General features: G+C 50.4%; 8 protein-coding genes across 8 annotated transcripts; 4 read left to right on the plus strand and 4 right to left on the minus strand.

Annotated features, from left to right (window-relative positions):
- Positions 1–2,392: 2,392 nt before the first annotated feature.
- On the plus strand, positions 2,393–2,849 carry N7509_005149 (uncharacterized protein; the record flags this gene model as incomplete). The annotated part of the gene is made up of 3 exons (XM_056629786.1): positions 2,393–2,464; positions 2,535–2,760; positions 2,800–2,849. 3 exons carry the CDS (start codon positions 2,393–2,395, stop codon positions 2,847–2,849), a joined length of 348 nt encoding a protein of 115 aa, XP_056489088.1.
- A 1,388-nt stretch (positions 2,850–4,237) lies between these two features.
- N7509_005150 (uncharacterized protein) lies at positions 4,238–5,923 on the minus strand (the record flags this gene model as incomplete). The annotated part of the gene is made up of 1 exon (XM_056629787.1): positions 4,238–5,923. One exon carries the CDS (start codon positions 5,921–5,923, stop codon positions 4,238–4,240), a length of 1,686 nt encoding a protein of 561 aa, XP_056489089.1.
- A 3,482-nt stretch (positions 5,924–9,405) lies between these two features.
- On the plus strand, positions 9,406–12,915 carry N7509_005151 (uncharacterized protein; the record flags this gene model as incomplete). Its single annotated transcript, XM_056629788.1, has 2 exons — positions 9,406–9,449; positions 10,428–12,915. 2 exons carry the CDS (start codon positions 9,406–9,408, stop codon positions 12,913–12,915), a joined length of 2,532 nt encoding a protein of 843 aa, XP_056489090.1.
- A 1,027-nt stretch (positions 12,916–13,942) lies between these two features.
- Positions 13,943–15,304, plus strand: N7509_005152 (alpha/beta hydrolase family protein; the record flags this gene model as incomplete). The annotated part of the gene is made up of 1 exon (XM_056629789.1): positions 13,943–15,304. One exon carries the CDS (start codon positions 13,943–13,945, stop codon positions 15,302–15,304), a length of 1,362 nt encoding a protein of 453 aa, XP_056489091.1.
- A 2,018-nt stretch (positions 15,305–17,322) lies between these two features.
- On the plus strand, positions 17,323–18,765 carry N7509_005153 (uncharacterized protein; the record flags this gene model as incomplete). Its single annotated transcript, XM_056629790.1, has 3 exons — positions 17,323–18,105; positions 18,134–18,637; positions 18,709–18,765. The coding sequence occupies 3 exons, from the start codon at positions 17,323–17,325 to the stop codon at positions 18,763–18,765; spliced, it is 1,344 nt and encodes a 447-aa protein (XP_056489092.1).
- A 211-nt stretch (positions 18,766–18,976) lies between these two features.
- N7509_005154 (potassium channel family protein) lies at positions 18,977–21,118 on the minus strand (the record flags this gene model as incomplete). Its single annotated transcript, XM_056629791.1, has 3 exons — positions 18,977–20,735; positions 20,788–20,885; positions 20,942–21,118. The coding sequence occupies 3 exons, from the start codon at positions 21,116–21,118 to the stop codon at positions 18,977–18,979; spliced, it is 2,034 nt and encodes a 677-aa protein (XP_056489093.1).
- A 903-nt stretch (positions 21,119–22,021) lies between these two features.
- N7509_005155 (putative pH signal transduction protein PalI) lies at positions 22,022–23,777 on the minus strand (the record flags this gene model as incomplete). Its single annotated transcript, XM_056629792.1, has 2 exons — positions 22,022–23,514; positions 23,588–23,777. The coding sequence occupies 2 exons, from the start codon at positions 23,775–23,777 to the stop codon at positions 22,022–22,024; spliced, it is 1,683 nt and encodes a 560-aa protein (XP_056489094.1).
- A 2,930-nt stretch (positions 23,778–26,707) lies between these two features.
- Positions 26,708–27,953, minus strand: N7509_005156 (uncharacterized protein; the record flags this gene model as incomplete). The annotated part of the gene is made up of 3 exons (XM_056629793.1): positions 26,708–27,457; positions 27,516–27,656; positions 27,717–27,953. The coding sequence occupies 3 exons, from the start codon at positions 27,951–27,953 to the stop codon at positions 26,708–26,710; spliced, it is 1,128 nt and encodes a 375-aa protein (XP_056489095.1).
- Between the last annotated feature and the right edge of the window lie 46 nt (positions 27,954–27,999).

Raw genomic sequence — 27,999 nt, forward strand, 5'->3', positions numbered from 1 at the left:
CATGCGGACGGGGCGGAAGCCGGTCCGGTGCGAGGGGAAATTTTGGAAAAAACGGTTTGAACAGCTCCGAGACACTGTGGGACAATATACAGCAAAAGCTGTAGGGGATTTGTTTACCCAGGAGATCGCAGTGGTGTCAACGAATCGACGGGGGAAAGTAAAAAGAGGATGGCAGAGGCGACTGTCAGCGGACAGCGTCATTATATGTGGGATCTGTCGAGAAGGATATTGGGCTTAGGCTTAGGCTTAGACCTAGGCCTAGGCCTAGTCCCAGTCCAGCTCAGACCTCAAACTAGCGCTGTCAACTTTCCAGCGCCACGCTAGGTCGATAGCATGTTTGCCTGGGTCGGCAATCGACAGGGTTGTCTGCCCCCTCCCGATACGGAATCACGGATGTGGAGCCGCGAAGACGAACATCGATAGATCTGAAACCCACCAGGACATCGGGTTTGGGGGTCTCGGGGGATGTCCAGCTTCCACCCGGTGGGATGGGATGCACCTTGCCTTTGGCGGTTCGGTGGTTCCGAGGACTTTTGCTTGGATCAGTCATAGCCTCCTACGTGGGTGGATTCGATCATGGAGTTGGGGGTTTAGACTTTCACCCGGTGGTTGCCTGCTACTCGTAGGCTGCTGTCAATCGAATCGCATTGGTTCTGTGAATTGTGAGATAGGCAGAGAGAAAGTGTACTGTTGGCGAAATATGAGGTAGAATCAGCTTGAGAGTTGATAGACTGGAAAACGCGATAATAGAAAATGACAATGGGAAATGAAATAGCAAATAAGAGCGAGGATGTTTGAGCCGAGGCAAACGTTTGAAAAAGTACGTTCAAGCCGAGACGTTGAGGAGCACGCAAGGGGAGAAATCAACGACGTGTCGACCTTTTCTTTTTCTACTTCGACAGGGTGGCCGCTTTAGCAGGAGAAAAGTACGAATATTAGAGCGGCGTAGAGAGGAGCCCTAAAATGGTAAAAGATAGTCATCGAACTCTTTTCTTTTATACTTCAAGGAGAGGGCATCCCCATCCATCCCATGCCATCCCTATCCTATCCAGACCAAGGCATGAATACTGTTAAATAAAAGGGCAGAATCAAGCCGTACCTTCATCCACATCCTCATCCTCCCTCGGTCGCCTAATTACACTGAAATCACAAAGCCAAGAAAGAAACTAAAGAGCAACGAACCTGTCACCTGCCGATCCCAGCCTCAAACCCACCCGCAAGCCCCGTATGTACGTACGAAGTACACAAAGTACCCACACGTCATGAAGTCGTAGAGAAGAAAGTTCACCATAACGAAGCATCGCCCGGTCCTACTCAAAAAGAGCATCATTGTAGATCACCTGGAAAACAAAGTCCGTCTAGACCCAGTCTCGACTTTGCGATCATCCGTGCAGAAACGGGGGATCCCATTACCAAGGTTCACATCCCTGCTTCCGCATGAGACATGTACATAGTGCATTGGTCCGGAGCTAGGGTAGCTACTGAGCAAGATACAGGACATAGCTGCGAGGTAGGGTACCTTTGATCTCACCCTCCTTATTGGAGGAGATGGTCACGGCTAATATTTACTTTCCTTCCCTTTCGTTGCCTTTCGCATCGATTTGGGTAGGTGGGGTATGTAGCGGAGAGGGAATGGTACTTTGTCTCTTGCGCCGGGCAAGGATACTTAGACATGCACCTAATAGTGAGCTCGTAATAGTTTTATCGAGTTTCTGTGCGCCAGAATTCAATTGTTGCTCCACCGGGGATCATTATTATTGAGACAGTAATCCCGTGCATATTTTCTATGATGGGATGGGAACCGGTGCAACCGCCCGCCTACCAGTATACATGTACTCTTCGAGTGATTCTCTAGTCCCACCACCAAGAGAGAGTAGTCCATATTAGAGATAATTACGGAATATCAATATTCCTGTACCAGTTTCATGACCGTGATTTACTTCTATTAAAATACGCTGCCTTGTCTTGAAACTGTATCGAAATACAAACAGGTCAAACACCAGAACTGCAGAGTGCCTCGAGAATCTGGCGACCTCACGCAGATTTATGAAGGTTAGGACCTAGATTCTTTGTCAAGCAGGGCATTAAAATAGGAACCGCCCGGCGGTTCGTTCGTAACATCGTCCTTGCACACAGTCCTAGCTGAGGCTACACTTAAGGCCGTACGTTAGGACTTACCTAATGATCTGCAAAAATTTCTTGTATAGTAGTATACGGCCGTAGAACCTCGACACCCCGTAGGACATCAACTAAGAAATCATCGTCTGCCCGAAATATAAATTCATTATTTCCAAAGGACAGACAACTTATATTCCAACCATCTTATCCTCTCTTTCAACTCTACCTTAGAACGAAAAAGATTAACACCAGTACCGCATTCATCAGTTTCAATATGCACTTCTCATTTCCAACCACCGCAGGAATCCTTGCACTTAGCGCCACTATCGCGCAAGCGACCACTTTCGTATGCCCCTGCTCTATGTTATTCCTAAGCCTACGTCCTTGACTAACAATCCAAACCCTAACTATCGCAGCACAACAAAGATACAGCCTACACTATCAACGTCGCCCAGAAAGACGGCAGCACTAGTTATGTCGGGCCTAGCAGCAGCATCGAGATCTCTGACGGCTGGGCATATATCCGCGTCTGCCAACCGCAGAAGGCAGGAGACTGGTTCGTTTGCCGACCCGGTGAGGTGGCCTGGCCGGATTGGTATGGCGAGGTGTTTTGGTATCTAGGCGGATTGACCGATGCAAGTGGTATGTTGTTTTTTTCTCTTCCCTTCAATTGTCTTAGAGTAGCGAAGATTCAGAAGAAAGTGGCTAATGGGTTCTGGGGCTGGAATTAAGGCACTGAGATTGCCGATAGTGGCGATTGTTCTTGGGGCACTATGTTCTTTGATCCGAATGATTGTCCGGCTGGGTATCAGAATTTGCCTGCGGCTTAGGCGGGGTTGTCGATTCTTCAGTCACTGAGCAAGGGGATATAGAGTGTTAGGTGTGGGCGGGGGATGGTCGAGACGTGAAGTGAGAAGTAGGCGGTGCTTTGGGGATGTTGAATATACTAGAGAAGAGGAAGAAATTGAAGATGAATACATAGCACTGTACTGTTAGGTAACCAATGTAAGAAGCGTTACAATACTCACGGGCAAGGATGCTACGGAAAAACTCCCAATACGTACTAGTCGAAATCAACAGTCAGGAATAGCGAGACACCCAAAGAAGTGTAGGTGGTTTGAGAATGTACTGTAACTCGTGGTTGGAGTCTGCTCAGACAATGTGCAGTATTTTATTTGGTAGTACTTACTCACTACGAGTAGTTAGAGTGGTTCCATTGTCGAATGCCAGTTGGTGTTGGCGGACGTACATACCACGACGAGTCTCGAGCCCCAGCATTCCGTCTAGATCGCCCAGACAACCAGGTAGTTAGTCTACAAATGTCGAAAGCTAATTGAGATAAAAGTAGCAGTGATAATCGTGTTTCATTTGCATTTTTGGTTGCTATGTAAGATTCAAATTTCAAATCGTGAGGTTTCATTGTTCATTGTTCATTTCATGCTTTTTGTTTGTTGCGCCGAAGGTAAATGCAAATGCAATCAATCTTGGTTCCGAGAACCCCGCACGAGGCCAAAGTAGTAAAGAGAAGAAAAAGAGGTTCTCAATCAAAATCGTACAAGTTTTTGTTCCTTGATCATATAATTATGGTAGGTAACACATTGGTTGTTGGAAACAGATGGGTGAAAAAGAAAAGCTTCTCGAGCGACATTTGGCAGACAGATAGGAAATTGGCTCAGGAATGAGGGCCGTGAGGATCAAATAAAATGAAATCGGATCAGATCAGATCAAATCATGAGTTGTTCAAAAACGTGGTATTACAACGCGTTGCGGAGTAAGGCATAAGCAGCATAGAGATCGTGGGAGGTGTATACCTCGAAACATGAAAAATAAAATAAAAAGTCGATGCGTGTTTTGAGCGAAGCTCGAGTCATCCGTGGTATCGTTGACATGGGTAATTCCGGACATCTGTCGGCATCGAGTGATTCCGACGATCATTAGGATCATTGAGAGAGCAGATTCTCTCGTAAAGAGTGTAGTGTGCCATAGAGACACTTAACCAAAAAGTAGAAGACATGACAGTAAGATAATCGTGGTCATAAATAAAAAGAGACCGTTGAGTGTGTATCGTCAAAAGCAAAACGCCGTTCCCGTCCCAAACTCCGGAAGCAGTGGGTATCAATCAGATGGTAGTGACATTGGATTTCGTGGAGGTCTTGTGGCAGCTCAGTGAGCGGAGAGAGTCGATCACTTTCTTGAAGAAAGGTCGGTTGTCGGCAGCTTGGTCCGGGAATGGAACGGGGGAATGTTGCTCGTAGCACATGGATGTGAGTTGCTCCTTGTCCGAGTTGTACTCTGGTGTGTCAGAGCGTTGGCGGCGCCTTTGGGCCTGGTTAGCTGCGGCTGCAGCGCGGTCGACATCTGACTCGAGGATGCTGCTGTTTTTCCTTGAGCGGTTGGAGAGTGGCTTCATGAGGGAGGTCGCAGATGGTGCGACGAGGCGGAGGGTCTGAAGGGGGTGGTTTACACGCAGGCCGTCCCGGCTAATGCTAGGACGGTCAAGGCTCATACCACGAAGGGATTCCATCATAGTGTTGCTAATGGAATCATCAGGCAAACTTGGGAAGCGCTCGGGCATTTGATCATCAAGCATGGCTTGGTGAAGCTTGGGCTGTGACTTGGCGCCACGGAGCTTGGCCCGGCTACGGACCTTTCGCAGCGTGTCGATGGGTCGGCGGGACAGTGACTTGTGGCTGAGAGACTCATTGTCCGAGTCGGATTCCCAGACAGACTGCTCACCAAGGTATGCATCCATTGTGGAGGTAGACGGCCGCTCCATAGATGTAGCTGTCCATTGTCTGGATATAGGAGGAGAGCTAGCAACAGGGCTGGGAATGGGACTAGCGTTATCATTTGCAGGAATGAATAGAGCTTGGTCGAAGTGGGTTGCATGCGGCTCCATAGTGACTGGGTTGATCAAGCTAGGAGGGGAGATCATGGAAGGGTCCAATGGAGGGCGCGTTCCAGGGCTTGATTGTTTCCTCCGTGTGCTGTGGGAACTTGTGCATCGAGAAAGATTTGGAAGAGTAGGAGGCTGCTTTCTCCTGCTCTTTCGCGAGGACGAAGACATACTCGATGTTTCGTACTTCATTGTGGAGTGATCAGAACCAGGTGTAGTGGGTCGAGTCAATGCCTTGGGGAGCGAAGGCACGGGTGGAGGAGGTGGAAGGGAGTATTTCGGAGGAGTAGAAGCAGGGAGGTAGAAAGCTCGTTGAGGTTTGATGTGGGCTTGTTGCGCGTGTTGATAGAGCTTTTCAGTCGCCTTCAACACGGCGTCAGGGCAAGTGGGAGAGGAATAGGTTGATGAGAAAGACGAGCTTGGTGTGAGGTCTGGGACGGTACAGTCTGTTTGCACAGAGCTGAACGAGTCTTGACTGCCGTGGGCAGTTCTTCTTTCGTCTGTGGAAGAGGAATAGCTGTGGAATCTGGCGCTGTTTTCCAATTCGAGCTGTGCGAGTGTGGAGCGATCGGGGCCGGTGTATTGCAAGGAAGCCTGCTTGGAATACTTGTTGTCTTTCTCGTGTGTCAAAGACAATGTATAGTACTGGCTGTGGTCTTCACTGTATCTATCATCGCGAATGGCCGGGGTATACGAGTCGGGCCAGGTTGGCGTCGCGGCCAGTGATTGCTCGAGGTAGAAGGGGTCCTGATTGGATTCCTCCAATGCTTTGGCACCCGTCTTGGGATAGTAGGAGGAAACTCGCTTCACAGGGGATGGTGAAGGCAAGCAGATAGTGGTTTCTGATCTGTTCCGGTCTGGGTGCAACACGTCCAACTCGCCGGGACAGTAGGAATCTCCGAGAGCCATGTGTGGATTCAAAGCAAGATAGACACAATGGAGCCGGACGCGGGGGCCCAATAGATCATGAAATAAATCACGGAGAGGAAACAGATAGCGAGCAGATGTTTGGAGAGTAAGAGTCAGGGGTGTGGAATGGGGGGCGAAGGAGATATGTTTATACACGTCCCCAAAAATAGGCCCTCGGACCAAGGTGGCCGGGGAGAGCAGCAGATGCATACCAATGCAGGTAAACAAAAGAACCCAGCACGGACGATCTGACCTTACATGACGTCCCCTTCCGCTGTAGGGATGGAGCTGCAGCAAGGACAGCGAGCAAGGGCGCGCGGATTGAACTTCCGTAGGGCTCTGCGATCCTGCAGTACTTTGGATTCCCCGTACTTTGTGTCGAAAGGCTTTCACTCACACGCTCGTTTTCTGCTTTCTAGCTTTCTATCGTCCACGGTCCTTGGAGAACAGACGAACTCTCGATGATGCCCATGGCGTTGTTCCTGGTACCTGAAACCCCTTTGTTCGCGTTGCACGAAGCTGCTTCGTACGACCCGTGTCAGCTTTCGCATGGCACAATGGGTGATTGTGATTACTACCTATGATTGTAATTATTGACCAGTGTGGACTTCTGGGTGGTAGACTACCACCGCGTCAAGAGCTGCAAGCTGCGTCCACACCATGCCTATGCAGAGGCTGGGTCTGTGAGAATGTGAGATATCAACCGGACGGATCTTCCGAAGTGGAGTCTACCCTAACTCACGGATTGATCAGTCAGTCTTACAGTAGCAGCACTGGCAGAGCCCAGTTGGCTGGGAGAGGGGCAGGGTCCCAGTACTTTGTTTGCAAAGCACTCTCGCCACACAAAGCCACAGTCCATTCTTTATTCCCATTCCTGGGAACCGCGCAACGACGTCTACTCGAGCCTCAATCCTCTCGATTGCGACCGCCGACGCAACGTTCCATCGCCCGAATTCTCTTCCTAGCTACGGTGGGCAATCAAATATGGACTGATGGCAAACTGCCTGCGATGTCATGTCATTACTTTTGCACCGTGGCTGGCTCAATGTGTAGTTTTTTCTTTTGTTGTTGTTTAGTCGTGCCACCCTCATCCCGCACTCCGCACTCCATGGACAGCCGATCTGTCCATCATAGCATACATAGTGTAGCAACTGTTCCACTTTGCGTAGGCAGTTTCAGGTCTTCTCCGCGTCTGTTTTGCATCAATACTGCGTCCAATCGAGGGAGTTCCCCAGGGATCCTCCGGGAGAGATCCTAGGTTTGGTGGGAAGGGTGTGCGCGGGTCACATCGAGGTCTCGATTGACAGTTGACGGATCACATTTTCATCACCTCCTGCACCGAGGGGCAAACAGTCCCCCGACACGATCATTGGCCCATCGTTCAGCCTGTATGCGCTCGGTCCAATCCGGTCTTGCGATACGCCAATTGTAGCGACGCGGATATTCCCATTCGCTGGGTTGACAATCTGAATGCTCGAATATGATATGGATAGTATATCTGAGACCGCGGATATGTATATTGGCAGCTGGAGGCGATTTAAGTGACCTCGCGACTAGCACAAGGTCACGGTATCTCGTCGTAATTGGCTATGTGATCTCGCAAGATCTGAGATCGAATTATTTTTGTAAATCGCCACTAGAAAGCCCTGCACTACCTACTACTTCAGCCGCCCAGCTCAGAGAGCTCGTCTATTCAGGACTGCTTCTGCGCTCTCGCAGAAACCTCTCTGCTGCCAAGATGTATGCTCTACTTCCCCGGTGGTTCACGGTTGCTCCCCACATTCCAATGAAAAGTCTGTCTTGCATATGCGTCCGCAGCACAGCGGCCTGGACTTCGGCGACGCCGCTGACATCTATATATCTACGGTACAGCCCCTGATCGACAATTTTTATGTTCCGCAGCACTGAGGCACTGTATACTCCATCGGCCGACGCAAAGAGCCCTCACTTCCCCGTTTAGATCACATTCCTAGTCATTCACGACCTCGGCATTGAGCATTGAGAATTGCACCCGCAGTTACTACGCTAGATGATCGAACCCCATGAAGTGAAGTGCAGTGCAGTGCAAGTGCAAGTGAAAGTGCAACTCCAGCAAATTGTAGTGCAACCAAGGGTTGACCCTCGCAGACAATAGACAAGCCCTTTCTAGGGAATATCCCAGGCAACGCAGGAGCAGCAACATCATCATCATCATCATCATCTCAATTATGTAGAACAAAAGCCAGCCCCGATCGACACCTAGGTGGCAGGTCTCGAGCAGCCGAAGATCCATAGATCTTTTAATTTTACCTCTGTGAAGATCTGCAACCCAACATCGATAACTAATAGTACAAAGCAGATCACCCAGCCTATCGGGCCGGAAATCACAGCCTAAAACCCGACGCCTCCTTAACGGATGTCTATTGGCTCGGGCAAATAAATCTAACACCGCGGGAAAGGGAAAGGGGAAGGGAGGAAGCGCGCATAGTGCTGCGAGTAAGTGAAACAATCGTGGGATACATACGAAACATCGTCACAGACAGGGGACCCTCCAAGGATGAACCTATCGGAAGTGACCAGAATCGCGGGAAAGGCCACTAGCAGAGTTCCCTTCCCCCCGGAACGGTAGCGTTGAATATCCCGCCCATCCGCGATCTCAGACAGATCTTGTTCCCTTCCCCTGGAAGGGGGAAGCTAACTACTACTGCTGGTGCTACTGCTACTGCTGGGATGCTGCAGACTGCAAGGCATGCTTGAAACCTACCTGGATATTGGGTCTTCGGTCCCTCTTCTCGATCGCCGGGTTTCGTGGAGATGCATCCGCGATGCAACCGGAAGAGCTCTTCCACCCGAGCTTAATGGGATATTTTCCGAAGGTGCAAATCCCGTTCGTCTGGGTCCTTGCAGGGGTTGCCGTGGGAGGAGGGTCTAGAACGGTTGTTTTGTCTGAGATGATGGACTCGAGGAGGGAGGGTTGAAGGGCTAGACTTGAAGCAGGGAGGATTTATCATAGATGATTGTGTCGCCCTTGAGGGATTTTCTTTTGATTTGCATTGATATGCATTATTTAGTTATTTTGATCGAAGCTCAAGTTGGAAGGTTGTTGATAGTGGGCGGAGGTGGAGGGTTGGTGCTCAACACTACGAGTACGAAGTAAAGTATGTAGTTGTTAGAGTTAGAGCTCAGGATACGATACATACTTTGGAGCTTTAATTTAGTTTCGGAGCTGTAGAATCGCACGGACGGAAGATGGTTCCGCTTCTGATTTAATTTATTAATTTATTGATCATCTCCTCAGTCCTCAAGTGTTTGGTTCTTGTGGGGAAGTTCGTGCGATGAGCCCGCCCGAACCGTTGGAACTGCTGGGACTGAACCAGGTGTGCTATGGTTCAGGGGAGTTCAGGAGAGTTGGATACAGTACACAGGATGTACTGTGCCAATGTTCTGTAGCACTAGTAGACACCAGTAAGCCTGACATAGTTACTCCGTACTAACATCCGATGATGTCGATGCCCGACATCCCGTGCCAGCGCATCATGTACAATACGTGCATTGACACGGGCATAGTTTACCGAGTAGCCATTGTTCATTCCCGTACACATAGGAGGAGTTAATATATGCTCCTAAGTATACTCGTACTGGTGGTACCTTAGTTGTATTGTTAGCCTCGCCCAACCGTGGCTCTAGACCGGGGACAATCTGAATGCCAATGGGCTCGGCCGAACAAGAACAGCACAGACTGGATCTCGATGATCTGGTTTCGATCTTGCCTTGATCTTGCCTCAACACTGCCCTCTGCCCTGCCCTGCCTTGCCTGGTCGTGAATCGATCCCCTCACTGAGAGTTCTTCCGATCGTCCGCTGTGCGACCGAACCAGTCGGGTTGCAGGCAATTATTGACACTGTGCTTCATGGGGACCGGATCAACCCTGACCAGAGAGTAGCAAAGCTGAAGCAGTGCTCAAGCGCTCAAGTGCTCAGTGCTCAAGTGTTGGGGAGGCAGGCTCTTCCAGGCTCTTCCAGGGCGAGTAGCGAGTAGTCCACATTCCCCGGCATTCTCCCGCTTCCATTCCAGCCCGACCATTTTGAATGTTGCCAATCTGTCAGTCTGTTCTGCTTTGCTTCACTCTCAGCTCTGCTTCACTCGTGACCAGTGGTGGTGATTGTGTTCAAGTCGGCGCTTGATGGTGCGCTGCAGGCGCGGCGAACAGCGAAGGTTGCAAGGTCGAAGGTTGAACTTCCCCCCAGCCATCTCAATTAAACCAGCCACCCACTTCACTTCACTTCACCTTCCTCCCACTCCGGGGGGGAACCTCCCCAGTTCACTCCTTTCTCTCCTCTCCATCCTCGAAATTTCAAACTCCATTATTTCTGGGTCTTCTCGACCCTACTTGATCCACTGCGACCATTCGCGATCGCACGCGCAATCGGAATAACCCCGGAGTTCGGCTGTAGCTTCAACTTCACAGCTTCCACTTCAGCTTAAACCCGCTCGCATTGTCACTCAATTCCCCCTATTATACCAGACCCTCGCCAGAAGTGTATCGCCACTCTCGCAGACCGTCTTACGAAGTCTACGACCTTAACGAATCCTCCACATTTACGACCCCAGCTCCTCGGCATCATCATCATCATCAACAGCCTCCACACCAACAACCACAACCGCAGCCCCAGCCAGCTCCTCGTCCTGCTTCCACCCATTCGGCTGAATCTCGCCCAACTTCGGCCTCCGGTGGTCCTCGCTATTTACGCCGAGCTCGTCGCACCCCCGAGCCCCGTCAATTGCCTCATCGCCGAGCCGTCTCGCTTGACACTTCAACAAGACAGTCCAGACAGCAACAGCAACAACCGGCCCAACCTCAGCCGGCGCAATCAATCCCAGTCTCCGCCCAACCAACACCAGAGAGTGGAATCGAAGCATTACGTCCCGCCCTCTCGGAAGCTCACACAGACGAGAACGGATCCACCGTCGACGATCCCTATCAACTTCTCGATAGCTCATATTGGCCCTGGAGAACTACTGCAGTCTCCTCGCGCACCGCCTCGGCAATCCTTTACGCCCTTGAGGACGCTATCCGTCGACCCTTCACCTTCACAAACGATTGGGACGAAGTGAATGCTTCTATGTCAGATATGGTAGGCGTTGCTGGTCCCGCTGGTCCGGCCGGGCCTGTAGGCAACGGCCGCGCTCAAAATGGTGCTTCCCGGGCTCCCCAGCCCCCTGCACCGATATCAACACACCCTCCGAGTGGCGTTCGTACTCCGACCGATATCATGAGACAACGTCGCGATCGCGAGGCACGCCGCAAGGCCGAGCAGGAGGCGCGCGAGAAAGAGCAAGTGGATTTAGAAAGACAGCAATTAGAGCAAGAACAGTCTCAGGCGCAGGCTCAAGCTCAAGCTCAACAGTACGCTGCTGGGGCTGCCGCAGATCCTGCATCACAACGCCGAACACAACCTCCTCGAGCCCCGAGAGGAGCTCAGCCTCCACCCGAAGCAGCTTCTGGACCAAGCTTCCGTCCAGGTGCTGCTGCTGCATCGGGCACTGCTGGTCCGGGATATCAAGTACCTCCTGCTACAGCTGATGTTCCTCCTCAAGCCCGACCGGGCCCTTCCTCAAGCCAACAGCAATTCGCTCCAGCTCCGCAACATACCCGCTCACAAAGCGCAGCAGCGGGGACTAGCGGACAAACAGGGACTGGTGGGCTCTCTAGGCCCGGCCAAACTCCAGCTAGTCAATCCGGGGCCCCACAAAGCCTCCAGCAACCCAAGCGCGCCGGTTTCCCTCATGCCTTTGAACGATGGGAAACGCTGTCTTCGCACTGGGAAGGTCTCACTAGCTACTGGATTCGAAAACTCGAGCAGCACAATGACGACCTAGAAAAGGATCCTCTCAGCCAGCAACTCGCCCGGCAGATCACCGACCTGTCCGCTGCAGGCGCCAACCTCTTCCATGCTGTAGTCGAACTCCAGCGCCTACGTGCATCCTCGGAGCGCAAATTCCAACGATGGTTCTTCGACACTCGCTCTGAACAAGAACGTGCCAAGGAGCAAGTGGCCGACCTGGAACGCCAGCTCAAAACCGAGCGACAAGGCCAGGCCGATGCATTCGCAGCCGCGCAAACCGCAGAGCAAGATAAATCTCGATCCGAAGAGCTCCTCCGAGAAATGCGCCGCGAGCTCCAAATCTCCCGAGAAGAAGCCCGTCGCGCCTGGGAGGAACTCGGTCGACGCGAGCAAGAAGAACGAGACCGAACCAACTCCCTCCGCAATGGCGAGCCAACTCTAGTCGGCGGCGTCCAGGTCGTCCCCATGGTGCAAGGTCTTCCAAGCCGCCACACGACGAGACCTACCACCCGCGATGACCCATACGCCACCGGTCCACCAGCTAGCGAGTACCAAAACAAACCCACCGACCCCAGCGCAAGTCACCAGTACTACGATGAGGTTCCAGAACCAATGTCACCAACAGGTTCAGACCCCTTCATCGAACCAGTCAAGACCGACCCACCCTCCAACAAACCTCTCTACGCAGAGCAAGCCTACAAGCACGATCCCACCAGCGCAGCATACCACGGTGCCGGCGCCGCTCCAAGCTCCGAACCAGACGACCGCTCCTACGTCGGAAGCAGCGAAGCCGGAGACGAAGACTACGCGCATTACCCACAGCCACACGGGGCCATGGCATTCCCGCCTCCAGCCCCGCTGTCCGAGGGCAGCGACGACTACGACGATGGCGGCCACTATACCACCGACGCCCCGTACTCGAGCGCGCCTGCCGAGGCACCCATGCAGGCGCCCTACCCGCCTACCACGGCCGATTATAGCGGTGCTGGCTGGGGCGTCGGTACCGGTTGGGAATCTGTTACGCCCCGACACCGTCACCCAACTCGTTTGAGTGATGTGCTTGAAGAGGATGAGCCTAGTCGGACTAGTCCTAGCCGTGCCAGCCAGGCCAGTCGTGCGAGTCGTAGCCAGGCGGGTCGGAGTCAGGCTGGGCGGAGTGTGCAGTGATTTGGATGCCGATGGTTTGACCATAGATTGACCATGACTTGAGTTAATTACTGTGCTGTGCTGGGTGGATATAAGACGCTGGATCTGGAAGCAATTTGCAATTTGCATGCTGGGCTTGTTGGTTATTGTGTTCACGGTGTTATTTACTCCTTCGCGTTCGTTGTTTTGGGGTTTTATACCGGTTCCTTCCTTCTCATTCTTGGTACCATTGAATTTGAAATCCGCATCGAGGAGCTGGGCTGGGCTGCACTGCGCTGCGCTGCGTACATAGAAAAATGGGGGATGTTGTGTTGTTGCTGCTTTTCGCATCTGGCATGAGCGTCTCATCTCATCTCATCTCTGATCGTTATTTTTTTTTGACCTTGTTTATCCCCACTCTGTTTATTTTTCATACTTTTCTCTTTCTTCTTCTATTTGGCGCTTGCTCTATTTCCCCCTTTCTTTTTTCGTTGCGCTTTGCTTGTTATTTAGTTTGCAGTGATGATAATACATAATTGCTGGCTTCTTCAAAACACGTACTGAAATCAGATGCCCAAGTATTCAAGTTGCCTATAATTATACACCTACGTGACAGTAGTCACTTTGCGAAGCATTTAGTAGATTTGTTGGACAGGTTTGGGTCAAAAAGAAGAAAAAAGAGAGTGAGCGAGAGAGAAACAGAGAGGTGGGTGGGGCACCAAGATATCCGAAGACCAAAAAATAATTGCAAAAAAGAAATCTCCCAATAGGGGAATCGAACCCCTGGCTGCCGTGAGACTTTTGAATGAAAGACGGCGATGCTGAAAGAATTGTTAGAACAGATTCGAATTGGTCACTTGATTCAAGGTAACTTACTTAACCACTACACCAATTGGGATGTTGATGGAGTAATACGGCCATAATACATAATATATCCTCAATATCTTTTGACCAGATACCTACCCCGCATAATTTAGACCCCATGTCAACTCACTCGATGTCAGATTAATTAATATTAAATAAACATGATCGAACCTCTTGTCAATTTTAAAATACACAGTTCTGACCTATGGGTACAGCTGCTGGTGCAATCATGTCCTCTTTCCTGCGAGTATCTGCAATCACCTTGACTCTATCGACGGCAACATACCTTCTATATATATTGAGCACTCGACAACCAGACTTACCCAAAACCAAAAAATACATTCAAAAAACCGTCGCAAAAGTCGAAACTCAAGACTGGACCAATCTAAAATCAGACTTCACCCTGCCCATCCGACTATTCCTCACAGAGTCCCTCCTGGAAAAAGGCTGGAACATCGTCTACAAATCCTTCGGAACCATCGAGCGCGTTGGAGACCCCATCATCACACCAGGATGGCTCCTAACAGCCGTCAAAATCCCACTGAAACTCCAACATGCCGAATTCGCTCTCCAATTGCAAATGACGTCTGGCGGTAGTCTTGTTGGGTTTCACTTTACTGGTCTGGGAAATGGGTGGAAGGTACCAAGCTACGCCTCAGACTCCGAGTCGGATACGGACCCGGCCATCGTTGAATCAGAAATGATCCTCGGACAAGGGCGATTCAAAGTCGGAGCAACACTCTGCCTACCGCAAAACCCAAGCTCAACGCCCGGTCCCAAGCCCAAGCGACCATCCAAATTCCCATGCGCAATATTCCTCGCCGGTTCAGGCCCATGCGATCGCGACTCAACAATCGGCGAAACAAAACCTCTCAAAGACCTCGCACTCGGCCTATCAAGACACGGTATCGCATCAATAAGATTCGACAAAGTAACCCACGCACACGGGAAAGCATTTCGCACCAAAAAATACATCACCTTAACAGATGAATATATACCACACGCCCTTGACGCGATAAAACAAGCCCAGAACCACACCAATATCGAACCAAGTCAGATCTTCGTCCTGGGGCATAGCCTAGGCGCGGTAGTTGCTCCCACGCTAGTATCCATGGACCTGAATCCCCCGATCGCGGGCTGTGTCATCATGGCAGGACCGGCGGAACCAATTTATAAGAGTTATATTCGTCAACTTCGGTATATCGAGTCGTTGGATGGACCTGAATCAGTGTATGCGGGTAACCAGATCGAAGACGCGTGTGCTAAGGCGGCAATGGCTGATAGTGAGTCTCTTTCATTATCAACGGCTGCGAATAAATTACCCTTTGGAATTGGGCCGGCTTATTGGCTTGATTATCGCCGGTTTGATCCATTGGCAACCTTGGCTGGGTTGAATTGTCCGGCTTTGATTATGCAGGGTGGTAGGGATTATCAGGTTGTTCGAGATGATTATGAGCAGTGGTGTGCTGCTTTGGATGGGAGGGGGAATGCTGGGTTTCGATTTTATGAAGGTCCTAATCATCATTTTGTTTTTGGGACGGGGGGGTTCGACGCCGTTGGAGTATAGTGTGCAGGGGAATGTTGATGAGAGGGTTGTGGTTGATATTGCGGGATGGATTTTGGATATGTGTTAGGTGGTCATATTTGGTTAACTACGGTGACGGTATTAGTAGCTGGTTATACTGGACGTTGAGGTGTTGGTATTTATTTGCAAGTAAATATTGATTAGCGAGTTCGTTTCATTCCCGCCCGATGATGCTAATCGGGATTTACAGGTTCCAAAATCTATCCGTCGGTGTTTTGCCAATTTGGAAAAAAAAATCCTAACAAATCCCCAAAAAATCGTACTCTGCTCGAGATATCAACTAATTCCGACCGGGTCTAAGAGAAATGACTAGAAAAAACAATAAAACACAGATACCGGGAATCGACCCCAAAAAAATCCAAACAAACCTCCAAAAAATCGTATATCTCGGTCATTCCGACCGGCTAAGAGCAACAAAACAAAAAGACTCGGATACCGGGAATCGAACCCGGGCCAGCTCGGTGAAAGCGAGCGATCCTAACCTCTAGACCATATCCGATTGGTTGAAATAGTTTGAGATTTGATGCTAGAAGATCTAAAAAACGGAAAAGTTCCCATGTCAAAAGGTAGCTGGATCTATAGAGGGCTCGCCCAACCGGGATGACTTTTTATCTGGGCTCTAGCATCTCTATATTTACAGATTCGACTCAAAAGGTCAATGATTACTACATTACATAATAAATTTGGGCGTCCGAGCGGTGAAATGGGGGCTAGGGTAATGCAGTTTTTTGGGCCGACCGCGTCTGTCACTCTGGGCTATAATCCCGCCGCGCAGGGCAGAGGGGGCAAGGAGAGTGATTGGAGAAGGATTACCCGTTCAATCCGAGAGTATCGGCCGCATTAATCCAAACTCTCGCTGGTTTATACTACTGGTAGATTTCTGACTGCGACTCCTATATGGATCCGCGTCTAACCGAGAGTTACCTAACTGTTTCACTCAGGACACGCTTGTTGAGAACTTCAATTAATTACATTTTCTTCAATTTCCGACTTCATTGGTAGGCGTTGACCAGCATGCGTACATCGATTGGTCATCAGAATGCCGTCAAAATAATACGGCGTGAGGAGGATTTCGTCTACGGAATATTTGTGGGATGCGGGCCTCTTCCTAGGGGGTAGATACTCATGTACAAGCCTGTCCAAATAAGAACTAGCAAATTCTACTACGAGTAGCATCGACCTTGATCATGACAAAAAGGCCGAGGAAATTTCTCCACAGTAGCACTCACAGGAAGGCGCAGAAGGTACGGAGTAGAAGAAGGAATTATTAAGCTAGCCGGTCGGGGAAAAAGGCTATTACGAATCCGTGATGCATTTTCTGTCCTCCGCATAAGGCACTTACCCCAATCCACGTTTATTTATTTTTTTCCTACGGTCGCGCGCCAAGTGTACGTAAAGACGGAGCTAAGGCCAAAGCCAAAGTCAAAACTCCAGCCGATTGGACAGACCAGCAGAGCCGCACTAGTATCGCCACGCGATCGGTTCGAACAACTGCCTAGCGGCAGCTATCTTAAGATCTTGAATAATAACCGTTGGTCAATTTTCAATCAAAGATAACCTTAGTGCAGGTACGGACCAGTTTAGGGTGGAAGCTGACCCTATAGACGGGGTTCGGCACGCGGCAGTCAGACTATCGGGCCGAAATGGTGCGATGGGGAGTGGTTCAACCAATCCAGGCCGAGTAAGTGGGGCCGAATGGATTATGGTTAAGTAAAAGAAAGTGAATGTGTCTGACTGTTTTAGGAAGGCGCCGAGAATTTTCGAACGGTTCCGTTTCGAGGTTGACTTGCCCTGACTGATCAAAAACTCAATTTGGCTTTCCCCTTCTCGTTTTCGCCTGTTGGGAGTTTTTCCTTTTTGCCTCCACGCGTCACTTCTTATTAAGGTGTTTCTGTCTCCTCGCGCCTTCTCCCCTCATCCTCTCCGCCACTCCTCCCCCTCCTAGAGGTCATAACATACTCGTCCCCTTCGGGTTTTTCTCACACGCCCACCTCGATCCGATGACACTGAAGGCCAAGGAAGGTGATGAGATCTTCTCATCACAGGATGGATATGCCAACGATGGGTTCGGCGATATGAGTGATCGTGAGAAGCAGATCTACCAGGGTGGCGTGCAGAAGTTCAACCAGCTGGGCTGGAAGCAGCTGACAATCGTCCTGATCGTCGAGGCTGTCGCCCTGGGAACTCTCTCGATCCCCTCCACATTCGCGACTTTGGGCATGGTGGCCGGTGTGATCTGCTGTATTGGTATCGGTCTTATTGCCGTCTATACTAGTTACATCATCGGCCAGGTCAAGGTCAAATTCCCGCATATTTCGAATTACCCCGATGCTGGACGACTGATGTTTGGCCGAATTGGCTATGAAGTTATCTACCTGATGCTGTGTTTGGAGCTACTCTTGTCTGCGGGTTCGCACTGTCTGACTGGAACTATCGCCTTCGTCAACATTACCAACAGTGGAATCTGTACTCTGGTGTTTGGCGTCGTTTCAATGATTATCTTGCTTATTTTCGCCATCCCGCCCAGTTTCTCAGAGATGGCTATTCTTGGATATATCGACTTTGTTTCGATTATTATCGCTGTCGGAATCACCATTATTGGAACCGGTATCTCATCCAACAACTCCGTCGGTCTTACCCACGTCGACTGGTCCGCCTGGCCTAAGGAAGGCCTGACCTTCTCCGAGGCATTCATTGCTCTCTCCAACATCATTTTCGCATACAGCTTTGCCCTCTGCCAATTCTCCTTCATGGACGAGATGCACCCCCACCGATTTCCCCAAGTCAATCTGGTCTCTCGGTCTCATGGAGATCTTCATCTACACCGTCACCGGAGCTCTAGTCTACGCCTTCGTCGGCCAGGATGTTCAGAGCCCTGCCCTCCTCTCCGCTGGCCCTCTGCTCAGCCGCATCGCATTCGGTGTCGCCTTGCCAGTTATTTTCATTAGTGGATCTATTAACACCGTCGTTCTGGGCCGTCTGATCCACGGCCGTATCTTCAAGAACTCCAACATCCGCTTCATCAATACCAAGATGGGATGGATCACATGGCTCGTCGTGGTGGCTGTTCTGACCGTTCTGGAATTTGTCGTCGCGGAGGTGATCCCCTTCTTCGACGATCTTCTGTCGGTGATTTCGTCACTCTTCGTCTCCGGCTTCACTTTCTACTTCCCCGCCATCATGTGGTTTATGTTCATTCGCCAGGGCAGCTGGACTGACCCGAAAAACATCGCATTTGCACTGTTCAATGCTCTCATTTTTGCTGTTGGCTTGATCGTTTTGGTTGGTGGTACTTACTCTAGTGTTGTTGATATCGTGAGTTTCCCTGAAGTTCCCTTTCTACCCACTTTTGTGCTGCAAACAAATACTTACTATGTCTTGAACAGATCAACTCTTACGCTGATGGTACCGTTGGCGGTGTTTTCTCTTGCAAGTCTACCTAGAATTAGAATACCCATGCAGCGCATGGAAAATGTACAGATATGATAGATCTCTTTTTGAATATATTACATGAGATGCACATAATTCGAGTCACTAGTATCGCCACTGGGAAGCAAAGTAGTACCGAGTAATTCATTCGGAGAGATTAAATAACATTGCATTCGATGGCAAAATAGTAGTATACAAGCTCCGAGTCCTATTTATCAAATCCCACTATCTACTGCCAGCAGCAGAACTGATCTTCTCCACCTCAACCTCACTTCCACCCGGTCGGTGAAAAGCCCGACTAGCAGTTTTCAATTCCCGCTCCAAAGCATCCGTCAACGCATTCAGTAACCACTGAACCTCACTCTTCTCCCCAACCAAAGGATTCCTCTTATCAATCCAGCTCCAGCCCCGAAACTTCTGCACCTGATCTTCATCCCTCTGCTTCTCGCTCGCCGTATCCGGAACAGGAGCAGCGGGTTTATGCTTCTCCCCAGAAATTAGAGAAAGATAATACTCCCATTCCAAATAATCGAATTCCTTATTCGCATTGCTGCGCGCATAGTCCAGCATTGTGCGAATTTCTCGGAAAAGTAGATAGTGATAGTGGTGTAGGTTCTCGGCGGCTACATCGCCGCGCGCACGGGCAGATTCTTCCCTTTTATGCTCTTCTGCTTCGAGGCCTGCGCGTTCGGCGCATGGTGGTGGAGTTGGCATGTTGGTGTTGGTAGTTTCCCGTTCTCCATTCGGTGTTCCTGATCTGCTGAAAATCTCTTGGGCATTGTCATGCTCGCCGGTGATTTCTTGTAACCATCTCTCTCGTCGCTCTCGCCATGAGACGTGTACTACGTCCCGGATGCGGTCGACGAAAGGCGCGTCGCCTGGTAAGATTGTTATTTCGCCGAAGAAGATGGTTAGATCGCGGATGGAGCCGATGAGTGTGTCGCCGATGTTGGAAATCAGGATAGTTATTGTTGGGACGGCGAGGAGAGACCAGAAGACGAAGAATGCTTTGCCTAGACTGCTTATTGGGTAGAAATCGCCATACCCGATGGTTAATAGGGTTGTGTAGGCGAAGTAGAGCGCTTCGAAGTACGTCCAATTCCTTTCGTCTTCGGAGCGCCAGAAAACAACGGCGCCGATTAACCAAAGCGCCATCCACACCACCAGCGAAATGAGGAGGGAAACCCACTTATACTGGACGGTGGATACCTGGCGTATACGACGCATGGTGATGAACTCTAGTTTCTGTCGCTCGCGCTCGCTGATGTCGGTGTTTTCGTCATTCGCGGCTGATAGATTTGGAATGAAACCCCGAAAACGATGGCGATCGGAAGCAGCTTGCTTGACGAATAGTCGGCGTGTATGCTCCGTGAGAATCTCAGCGATCTTTTGTCGACCACGCTCGAGCATGAGAGTCCGGATAGACGAGACGATCAGACCAAGGATAAGAATACCGCCAATTGCGTATGGGAAGAGGAGACCACGGCCAACATGCGTTGCGGGGGAATAATTCCCAACACCAATGGTGAGCAGGGTATAGTCGGCAAAATAGACGGCATCTAAAAATCGCCATCCTTCTACCGTAGCGTAGACCTCAGCACCTAGAAGCAGATATATGCAGAATATAATCGTTTGCAGCATGAGTGTCCGCTGACTGGTTGTCAATTTGAATTCTCGATCATAGTGGCCCGTATAAGCCCCATATGCCGTAACAGTGAGCAGGGACGAGATGATAAAATATAAACCGGCGGCGAAGGCTCCGTAGAAATAGCTCTGTGCGTAGATGAGTCCGTCGTTCTCGGGCCTGTACATCAATACCCCGACGGGAATGAGGATCCCGATGAGGAGTGCTGATGAAATGAACCAACCGATAATCATGATCGGCTGAGCAACCTCGAAGCGAATCCGGCGCGCCATATTTAGGGATAGGAACAGGTTGGCTATGAGGGCAAAGAACAAGGAGATTGCATTGATCGCGGACACCCTGAGATGGGTTAGTCTTCGACACAGAACGAATAGGGAACTGTGAGCCATACCATTTCGGATCGGGAATCTCTTTACCCCCAAGTTCCATTCGCCATGGCTGTGACAGAGAGCATACACTGAAAGCGCTAGCCATGGGCCCAAATGTACCCTGTAGAGTGTTAATAAGGCCAAGAAGCAAATCTAGAGAGACTGCCATCTGCTTACTGCTGCCAACGGGTATGCAGTACTGGCCAACCACCACCGCGCTGCATGAGGGCCATCTGCATCTGCACCACCCTGTTTCTCGTCGGAAGAAATACTCTTAGCTCCCTGCCCAGTTGAAGATTGGTCTAGAACATTGGCCTCATTGGCGATGGCATCGTCGAGGCCGGGGTCATTCATTGTTCCTGGCGAAAAGGTGGGACTGGGGAGCTTGGCAGGGGGGCATGGAAGGAGCCTCTCAAGAAGGAGACATTGTATTAGTAGAAAAGAAATCCTCAAAATGAGTGGGGAAATGCAAGGCTGCCCAGCTGCTAAGTGGAATTAGTGCGGCTTGTCAAAAATCAAGCTTTGAACAAGAAAGGCAAGCCCGTCCGTCATTTTTGGGGATGCGCGACGTCATGTCACGTGTGGGTTGGTTATAGACTTTGGAACCCGTGCCAAACCTTGGATGAATGGATAGAAAACAAGAAACCTTGCAATAAGAGTAGATCCTAATCAAATACGCTTGGAGTAGAGTGGGAATCAAGTGATTGGATATGTATATGTATTCAAGCTCAAGTGCCTAGCAAATAGGCCACCCAAGGTGAAGATCGGTCAAGATGAGAACAAAGAAGAGTGAACGAACAGCTAGGCTTGTAGTGCTTTTGTTCTAGAAGAGAAAAAGGAAAGGGGTCACGGAATAAAATCCCTGTACATCGCATCATCCAACTGCTATACACTTCAGATGGGGCAGCAGAAAGAACCAGCCCCTGCGTTCTTGACACCCGAGCTCATACGGCGGATGCGCAAGACCAAGCAAAAAGCGCAATGCTCGACAAGACCAAAAAAAAAGTGAAGAAAAGAAGAAAATCCCCCAATGAGAAAAAGACACCAAAACTCCACTCCACATAATGACCCGCATTGCCATGGTGTTGGGAGAGAAAAATTCACATGTCGTCCAAAGGAGATTGAGGTAAGAAATTAGGGTATCGCAAGGAAAGGGTCGGTGAAATCATGTCACAATATGCATGGAATCACACAAGAAGTCATCAAACTAGAGACGAGTCAGCACGGATCATGCTTTGGATTTAGGTTGCAGGAGACTTACAGTGGGCAGCACCTCCACCTCCGGGGGTTAAAGCTGACGGGAGGTTCGGCTGAGGAGTAGGTCGAGGCGAAGGGCGACGTGCAAACTGGGGGGTCGACGTCTTCATAGTAGGCGGTGCCCTGGTTACCGTTTGCATGGACAGGAGATGGGGTAGGGCGCGGTGAAAGTCCTCGCAAATCGGGAGCACCCCAGCCCGCACGAGCGGGAATGTAGGATTCAGTTCGACTGTATTGACTCGTAGGGCTTTCGAGCGGCGCTTGATGGCCGTCAACAGACAGGGCATGTGGGTTTTCGTTGCCGATATAAGCATCCTGAGTATCATACCGCCGGGCCTGAGGTTGCATCTCAATCGCTTGACCAACGGTTTCAGGCGACACCGCCATTCCAATGGGCCCTGGAGATGGCTGGCGCATCTGTCCAACGGGCGCCTGCCCTTGGGAGTCGTACATGTCATCGCCGGGGGGCATTGGCCGACCATAAGAGTCAAAGCTGCGGTTGGGGCCTGTCATATAGCCAACTCCACCACCACGGGGGCCCCCACGAGCAGGCATCATACCACCACGGCCACGTGGAGGCATAGGGCCCATATAGCCGCCTCGAGCGGCGCCCGGGGGACCACGAGGAGGCCCAGTATAGGGTCCTCCCCGGCCATAACCACCTCGAGGGGGATATCCTCTTCCGCGAGGCCCGCTTCCAGGCGGACCAACGCCACGGCGAGAGCCCATGCTACCATCGGAGTACTGATTATGCAATCGAGGGTCGGATGGGTTACGCATGGGACCAGCACCATAGGGACCTTGGGGAGGTATGCCTGCCTCATCCTGGGCATGATACGGAGTTCCATGGCGGCTCGGGTATTGGTTGTCTGGCAGATTGGGCACATCGGCCATTCCGTTGACTGGAGTTCGGGAATTCAATGGTGTCCGATCATCGTCGCTGTCGCGAGTGTTTGTACGAAATGTCCCGAAAGTAGGACCAGACTCAGAAGTGGGCGAACCGGAGATTATGGCTTCCTTATTCTCAGTCGCTTCCGGGAGGGGAGGAGGATTAGCCGCCAGTGCGGCGGCCGCAGCATTCTGTCGGTTGTAATAATTCTCACCACTCATTTCAGCGTTCTCGGCAATCCGGTTCTTCCGTGCCTTGCGACTCACGAGAGTCCGGCGCATGGCGCATGTCACCACTCCGCAAGCAACAAGGATGATGGTCGCTGCCAGCACGATCCAGCCACCCCATTGTAAATGCGGCACGAAGAGCAAAATGTCGACAAGGAATGCCAGAAGAGATACGAGCAAGGTCGGCAAGAGAAGGATGAGTAGGGCGAGCAGGAATCGTGGCGAATGGGACGGGCCGTGGAAGTGAGCTGCGGCGGCCAGGCCGAGACAAATGAGAGTCAGGAAAGCAGCGACGGGGTGAACGATGAGGATCGCGGAGAGGGATTTGCGAGTGCTCGAGGGTAGATTGAAATCATCGCCGGTGCTATTGATATCATCTGGAGGGGCGTTTAGCATTAGCGAAAGTACGAGGCAGAAGCGGAGGCAGCAAGCAAAACGGGCGCGACTCACTGCTCGTGTATCCGACATGGATATTGGTGCATTTATCGCTCTGACAGTAGCCGAAGACACCGTAATCAACATCGGTGAAAGTCGCTAGAGGAATTCCCTTAATGATGGGGGTGGATAGACAGGATAGCAGGAGTAACGCAAATGCGATCAAAAGTAGGATCGTGAGGGGCGTCGCGGGTTTGAGCAACATGATCGAGGCGGGGGGAGGCGACCGATCCCTCTAGGACCTGGTCTTCACACTCCAACAGATCTAGTCGGGTCCAGTGCAAACGCAACGAGTCCGAAGAAAGGGAGGCGAGGGGAGGAGTGTTGTGAATTAAGCCAGCATTGACATGTACATTGCAGGTCTCCGGGCGCGAAGGGGGGAGGGGAATACTGAGAGGGAGAGGAGGAGAAGAATGAGAACGAGAGATAAGGAGTAAATCCCGTTGAGAATAATAGCAAAGTTGCCAGTCAAAGAGTGTGGGGGGAGGGAAGAAAGAGAAAAGAGTGAAAGAAGAGACAAGCTACTTCCAAAAGGTTAAGACTTGGTTAGTTGGAGGAAGTCGAGACGAGTTCACAAAGTTGGAAGGGGAAGGGTCAGATGACCACTCCTCTCACCTTCACCTTCACCTTCACCTTCTACTTCACCTTCTATTCTACTCTACTCATCATGCCAATTTCATTCTTTTATTCTTTCATTCTCTTCTTCCTTGGCCTTGCATTCCGGTTTCCTACATCCCTGCTCCCAAGGCCGACGGGCTCAGATCCCCTCTCGCAGGGTGCAGGTATAGCGCTTGCCAGGACCGCGTCTCTCATTCGCTGCATCTCCGACCTCGCCTCGGAACGATTCCATGGACCAGCCGCGCCAAGCCTCATTATGGGGTTAGAAATCGTGGAAAGTGACAGTCAGATGGCGTGTTCTATTCGAAGGATTAAGATCAAGTATCTTACGACCAAGTCGCGACCACTCCCCCACATTTGAAACTTATCGACATACTAGTCGAACTGTATAACACAGTGGCCATCCCCCTCTTCAAAAAGGAAACCAACTTCAACCTGATGAACTTCGGTCGAGAACCGAGATTTCATCGGTTCCAGCCCCCAATGTTCCGCGGACACCCCCCTCGCCACGAACCAAATTCACAATCAAAGCTTAATGCCCTCATTTGGACTTGGACTTGGACTTGGGATTTTGGAGGCCTTTCTCTAACGTTCTAGGCCAGGTACCTGACCCGAGATAACCCCGAGGCCTCAGGCCTCATCTTTGATCGTGAAACACTGATCAGCATTCGTGGAATATACACGGAGTACGATCTACGGAACCTCGCTTGGAAGGATTGCGATGATGTATTCAAATGCAGGATTTCGAATCGCCCTTTCCGACAGAGCTCATCTATCGTACTCCGTAGCCCACTCTAAACGCACAGTGCATCGAATTGACTGGGGCAGGACCGGCGCCCCAGCGCCGTCTGGACCGGGCCTCCATACCGTTGCGGCCCACAGCCCGCCTTTTAAATGAAACAAGCGGACCTCCGGCGGGACAAATTAGCCCCATTCCGAATCAGTAACGCCCTGGCTTCTGGGAGAGATAAGATGGACCACAGTTGGGCAAATGGGAACGTATTGCGCGAGTAGTACTAGCATGTACTGGGCCGCCAGTCGGCTATTTCTCCTCGTCCCTATCTCCAGATGCGGGGGTTCAAATGCTATAGCTTAAATGCCCAAGCCTAAATAAGCTTACGCCTATCGCTATGCAATGCGATGCACCTACCCCATACTCGTACTCGTACTGGGTGATCAGATCAGATCCCACCTTGAATTCTGATCGTTTGATCGGTCGCATAGTACGGAGTAGTGCTTTGCCAGTTATACAGATGGTATGGGTTACACGGACAACGGCATCGGTGCAAGGAAGCATTTCATGAAAGTCATTCAGCGGGGCTTGAAAGGCTGGGATTGAAGAATACCGTTCTTAAGATAAATCAGGTCGAATAGTTTTGTTTGGAGACTATAGGGGTGCTTCAAGCCAAACCCATTGATCAATACGGCGCGACAAAGCACCCACTCCGGTGCATGCTAATCAAATCGGAACCCTCTGGTATATATCCATAAACCTTGGAATCGACCTAAACCTTGTGCTACACATAAAATCTGCGTAACTGAATTTGTTTGATGTCAAAAGAGTCCTCATAAGTGTAGGTTTCTGCCCAGACGCCCTGCCTTCAATATTAAAGACCATACATACATAAATCAAAACTCATTCGAAATGAATGTCCTTGGAAAATAACCCATCTCCTTCTAATCAATTTTCCATCGCTTGTGGCAATATTTGTTCCATCTCTTTTAGAAAGCATGTCCTGTCTCCGGAACCTATGGCCATGGCCATGGACTAGGCGCAAGTCACACACTGACGAAGATTGTTCCTTTCTACCAGATACTTCTAGAACCACGATAACCCAGTCATGGGAGACGACGCTACAAAATGAAAACCAGGGTAAAGACCCCAAAGCAAAATTCCAAGAACGTTATGTTCGATTTGGGATCGGAGGGGCGGGAATATACGCAAGTCCTGCTTCCATTTCCTTGGGGCTGTTGATGTTGATGTTGATGTTGGTGCTGGTGCTGGTGCTGGTAATGATGCTGACTGTCTGGCTTCATTCAATCAGGGTCTTACCCCGCGATGAACAGACAATTCAATTAATGCGTTGATTGTCGTCATGAGCTGTTGCTATTTTGGGCACGGATGACTAGCCGTGCAGACAGTGCAAGGGTCTTGCCAAGGGAAAATGGACTTGGTTTTACGAGATAATTTAAGTCTTAAGTTGATGCCAGCAAGGGTATCCTAGTGGGGGAGGGCTATGAATGCTTTCATATATCCCGAATTGCGTATTAGTAATTTAGTCATGACAGATGAAGTGTGCACTGATAGAGTAGCTGGTTGTCTCTACTATATGCTACTAGTAGGACCGCTTCAATTGACTGCCCTGGAGCCGAAAAAAAAAAGAAGTAACAACCGTATTTATGATGCTTTAATTATTTCATTTCCTCTTATCTAAATTCACAGGCCCACTTTGACCGGATTCTATCCTAATTCATCTAGAATGCGATCTAAACTTCTATACAATTGACCCATTACCCCTACCTCTGGAAGTAAATGACCATACACCGATTGATCTGATCCTGTATCCACCGATATTGCGCCGGAGGCAGTCCCAGATCTGAATCACAAAGATTCCTCAAAAACGGAAAGAGATGCCACGGGCCCATAAGAGGCGCAGACATGGAATGCGTTTGGGTAACAGGCCTCGTCTCTGACCACGGGTACGTAACCAAACCAGGCTTCATCCGCACCGATTCAAGCTGAGATCCGAGTAAATATGGGACAGAAGCGCAGACATCGTCTGCGAGCTTATGAATAGTTTGCGTGATGGCGATTGCCCTCCTTCCATCGGGATCAAGTGGGCGGGCCATGGAAAGACATCGGAGCATTATTCTCTGCACCAGAATGCGACAGTCGCGGAATGTATTCCATGTCACAGCTATCCACATATCCGCGTAGCAGTCACAGCGATTACGATAAATGCCGGCCTCACGTACTGCTTCTGGGATCATGGTCGCTGCGGTAGGTACCCAGTGTTCTGGAAGCCAGTGTGTCCATGTCACGAGGTTGATATCGATTTCAATGGCTTTGCGGAGTATTGTTTTTATTTTCGTATCGTCTTGGGGTTGGGGTTGATTTAGCATGCGCTCCCAGGTTTGTCGTAGTCGTACTATCTCTGCAGCGATTGATGATAGAACTACTTTGGGTGATGGGCCTCGTGCATGTGGTAAAGGCCAGACTATGGGTGTTGGGATCATAGGGTTGGAGAAAGACCGAGAGTTTTTGATCTGGAGATTAATGAGTCAGTGGTAAATTGGCGATGTCTTTGGCTATAGGAGTACATACTATCTGAGCCTCGATCGAATGGAAAACTTGTTGTGATGGCGTCTGCTCTATGGGGTTTGAATCTTTCTCATTGATCAATGCGATTGCTCCTCGTAAGTGGGCTCTCATAGGGAATTCAGAGTCCTTCGTGGCAACCATTTCCTATGTTACTGTCAGATTTCATCCTTTCTTAGATAGCTGCCGTAGAACTCTATAACATACCTCATATATGGAAAGTAGGATGATTGAAACTAGTGTTGTATTCACATCCGAGCCGCCTCCTGATTGTAATGCCTCTCGGATCTTCGGCAGGGCCCTGACAAAATATCTCTCTGATGCTCGAAGTAATGTTCCTTGACCAGTCCAAGCAGCAAGGGTAAAGAACCCAACTGCAAGAGTGCTGAGATGGAGGTGGGAGCCGCGTTTGGCACTGGAATACATTCCTGGGAGAACTTCCATAAAGCCACTTCGAACTGATGGGTCCTGGGGTAGATATAGAAACGCG

This window comes from Penicillium cosmopolitanum (assembly GCF_028827165.1).
Source record: "Penicillium cosmopolitanum strain IBT 29677 chromosome Unknown utg000006l:49.0-5199605.0:1.0-5204138.0, whole genome shotgun sequence".
Lineage (NCBI taxonomy): Eukaryota > Fungi > Ascomycota > Eurotiomycetes > Eurotiales > Aspergillaceae > Penicillium > Penicillium cosmopolitanum.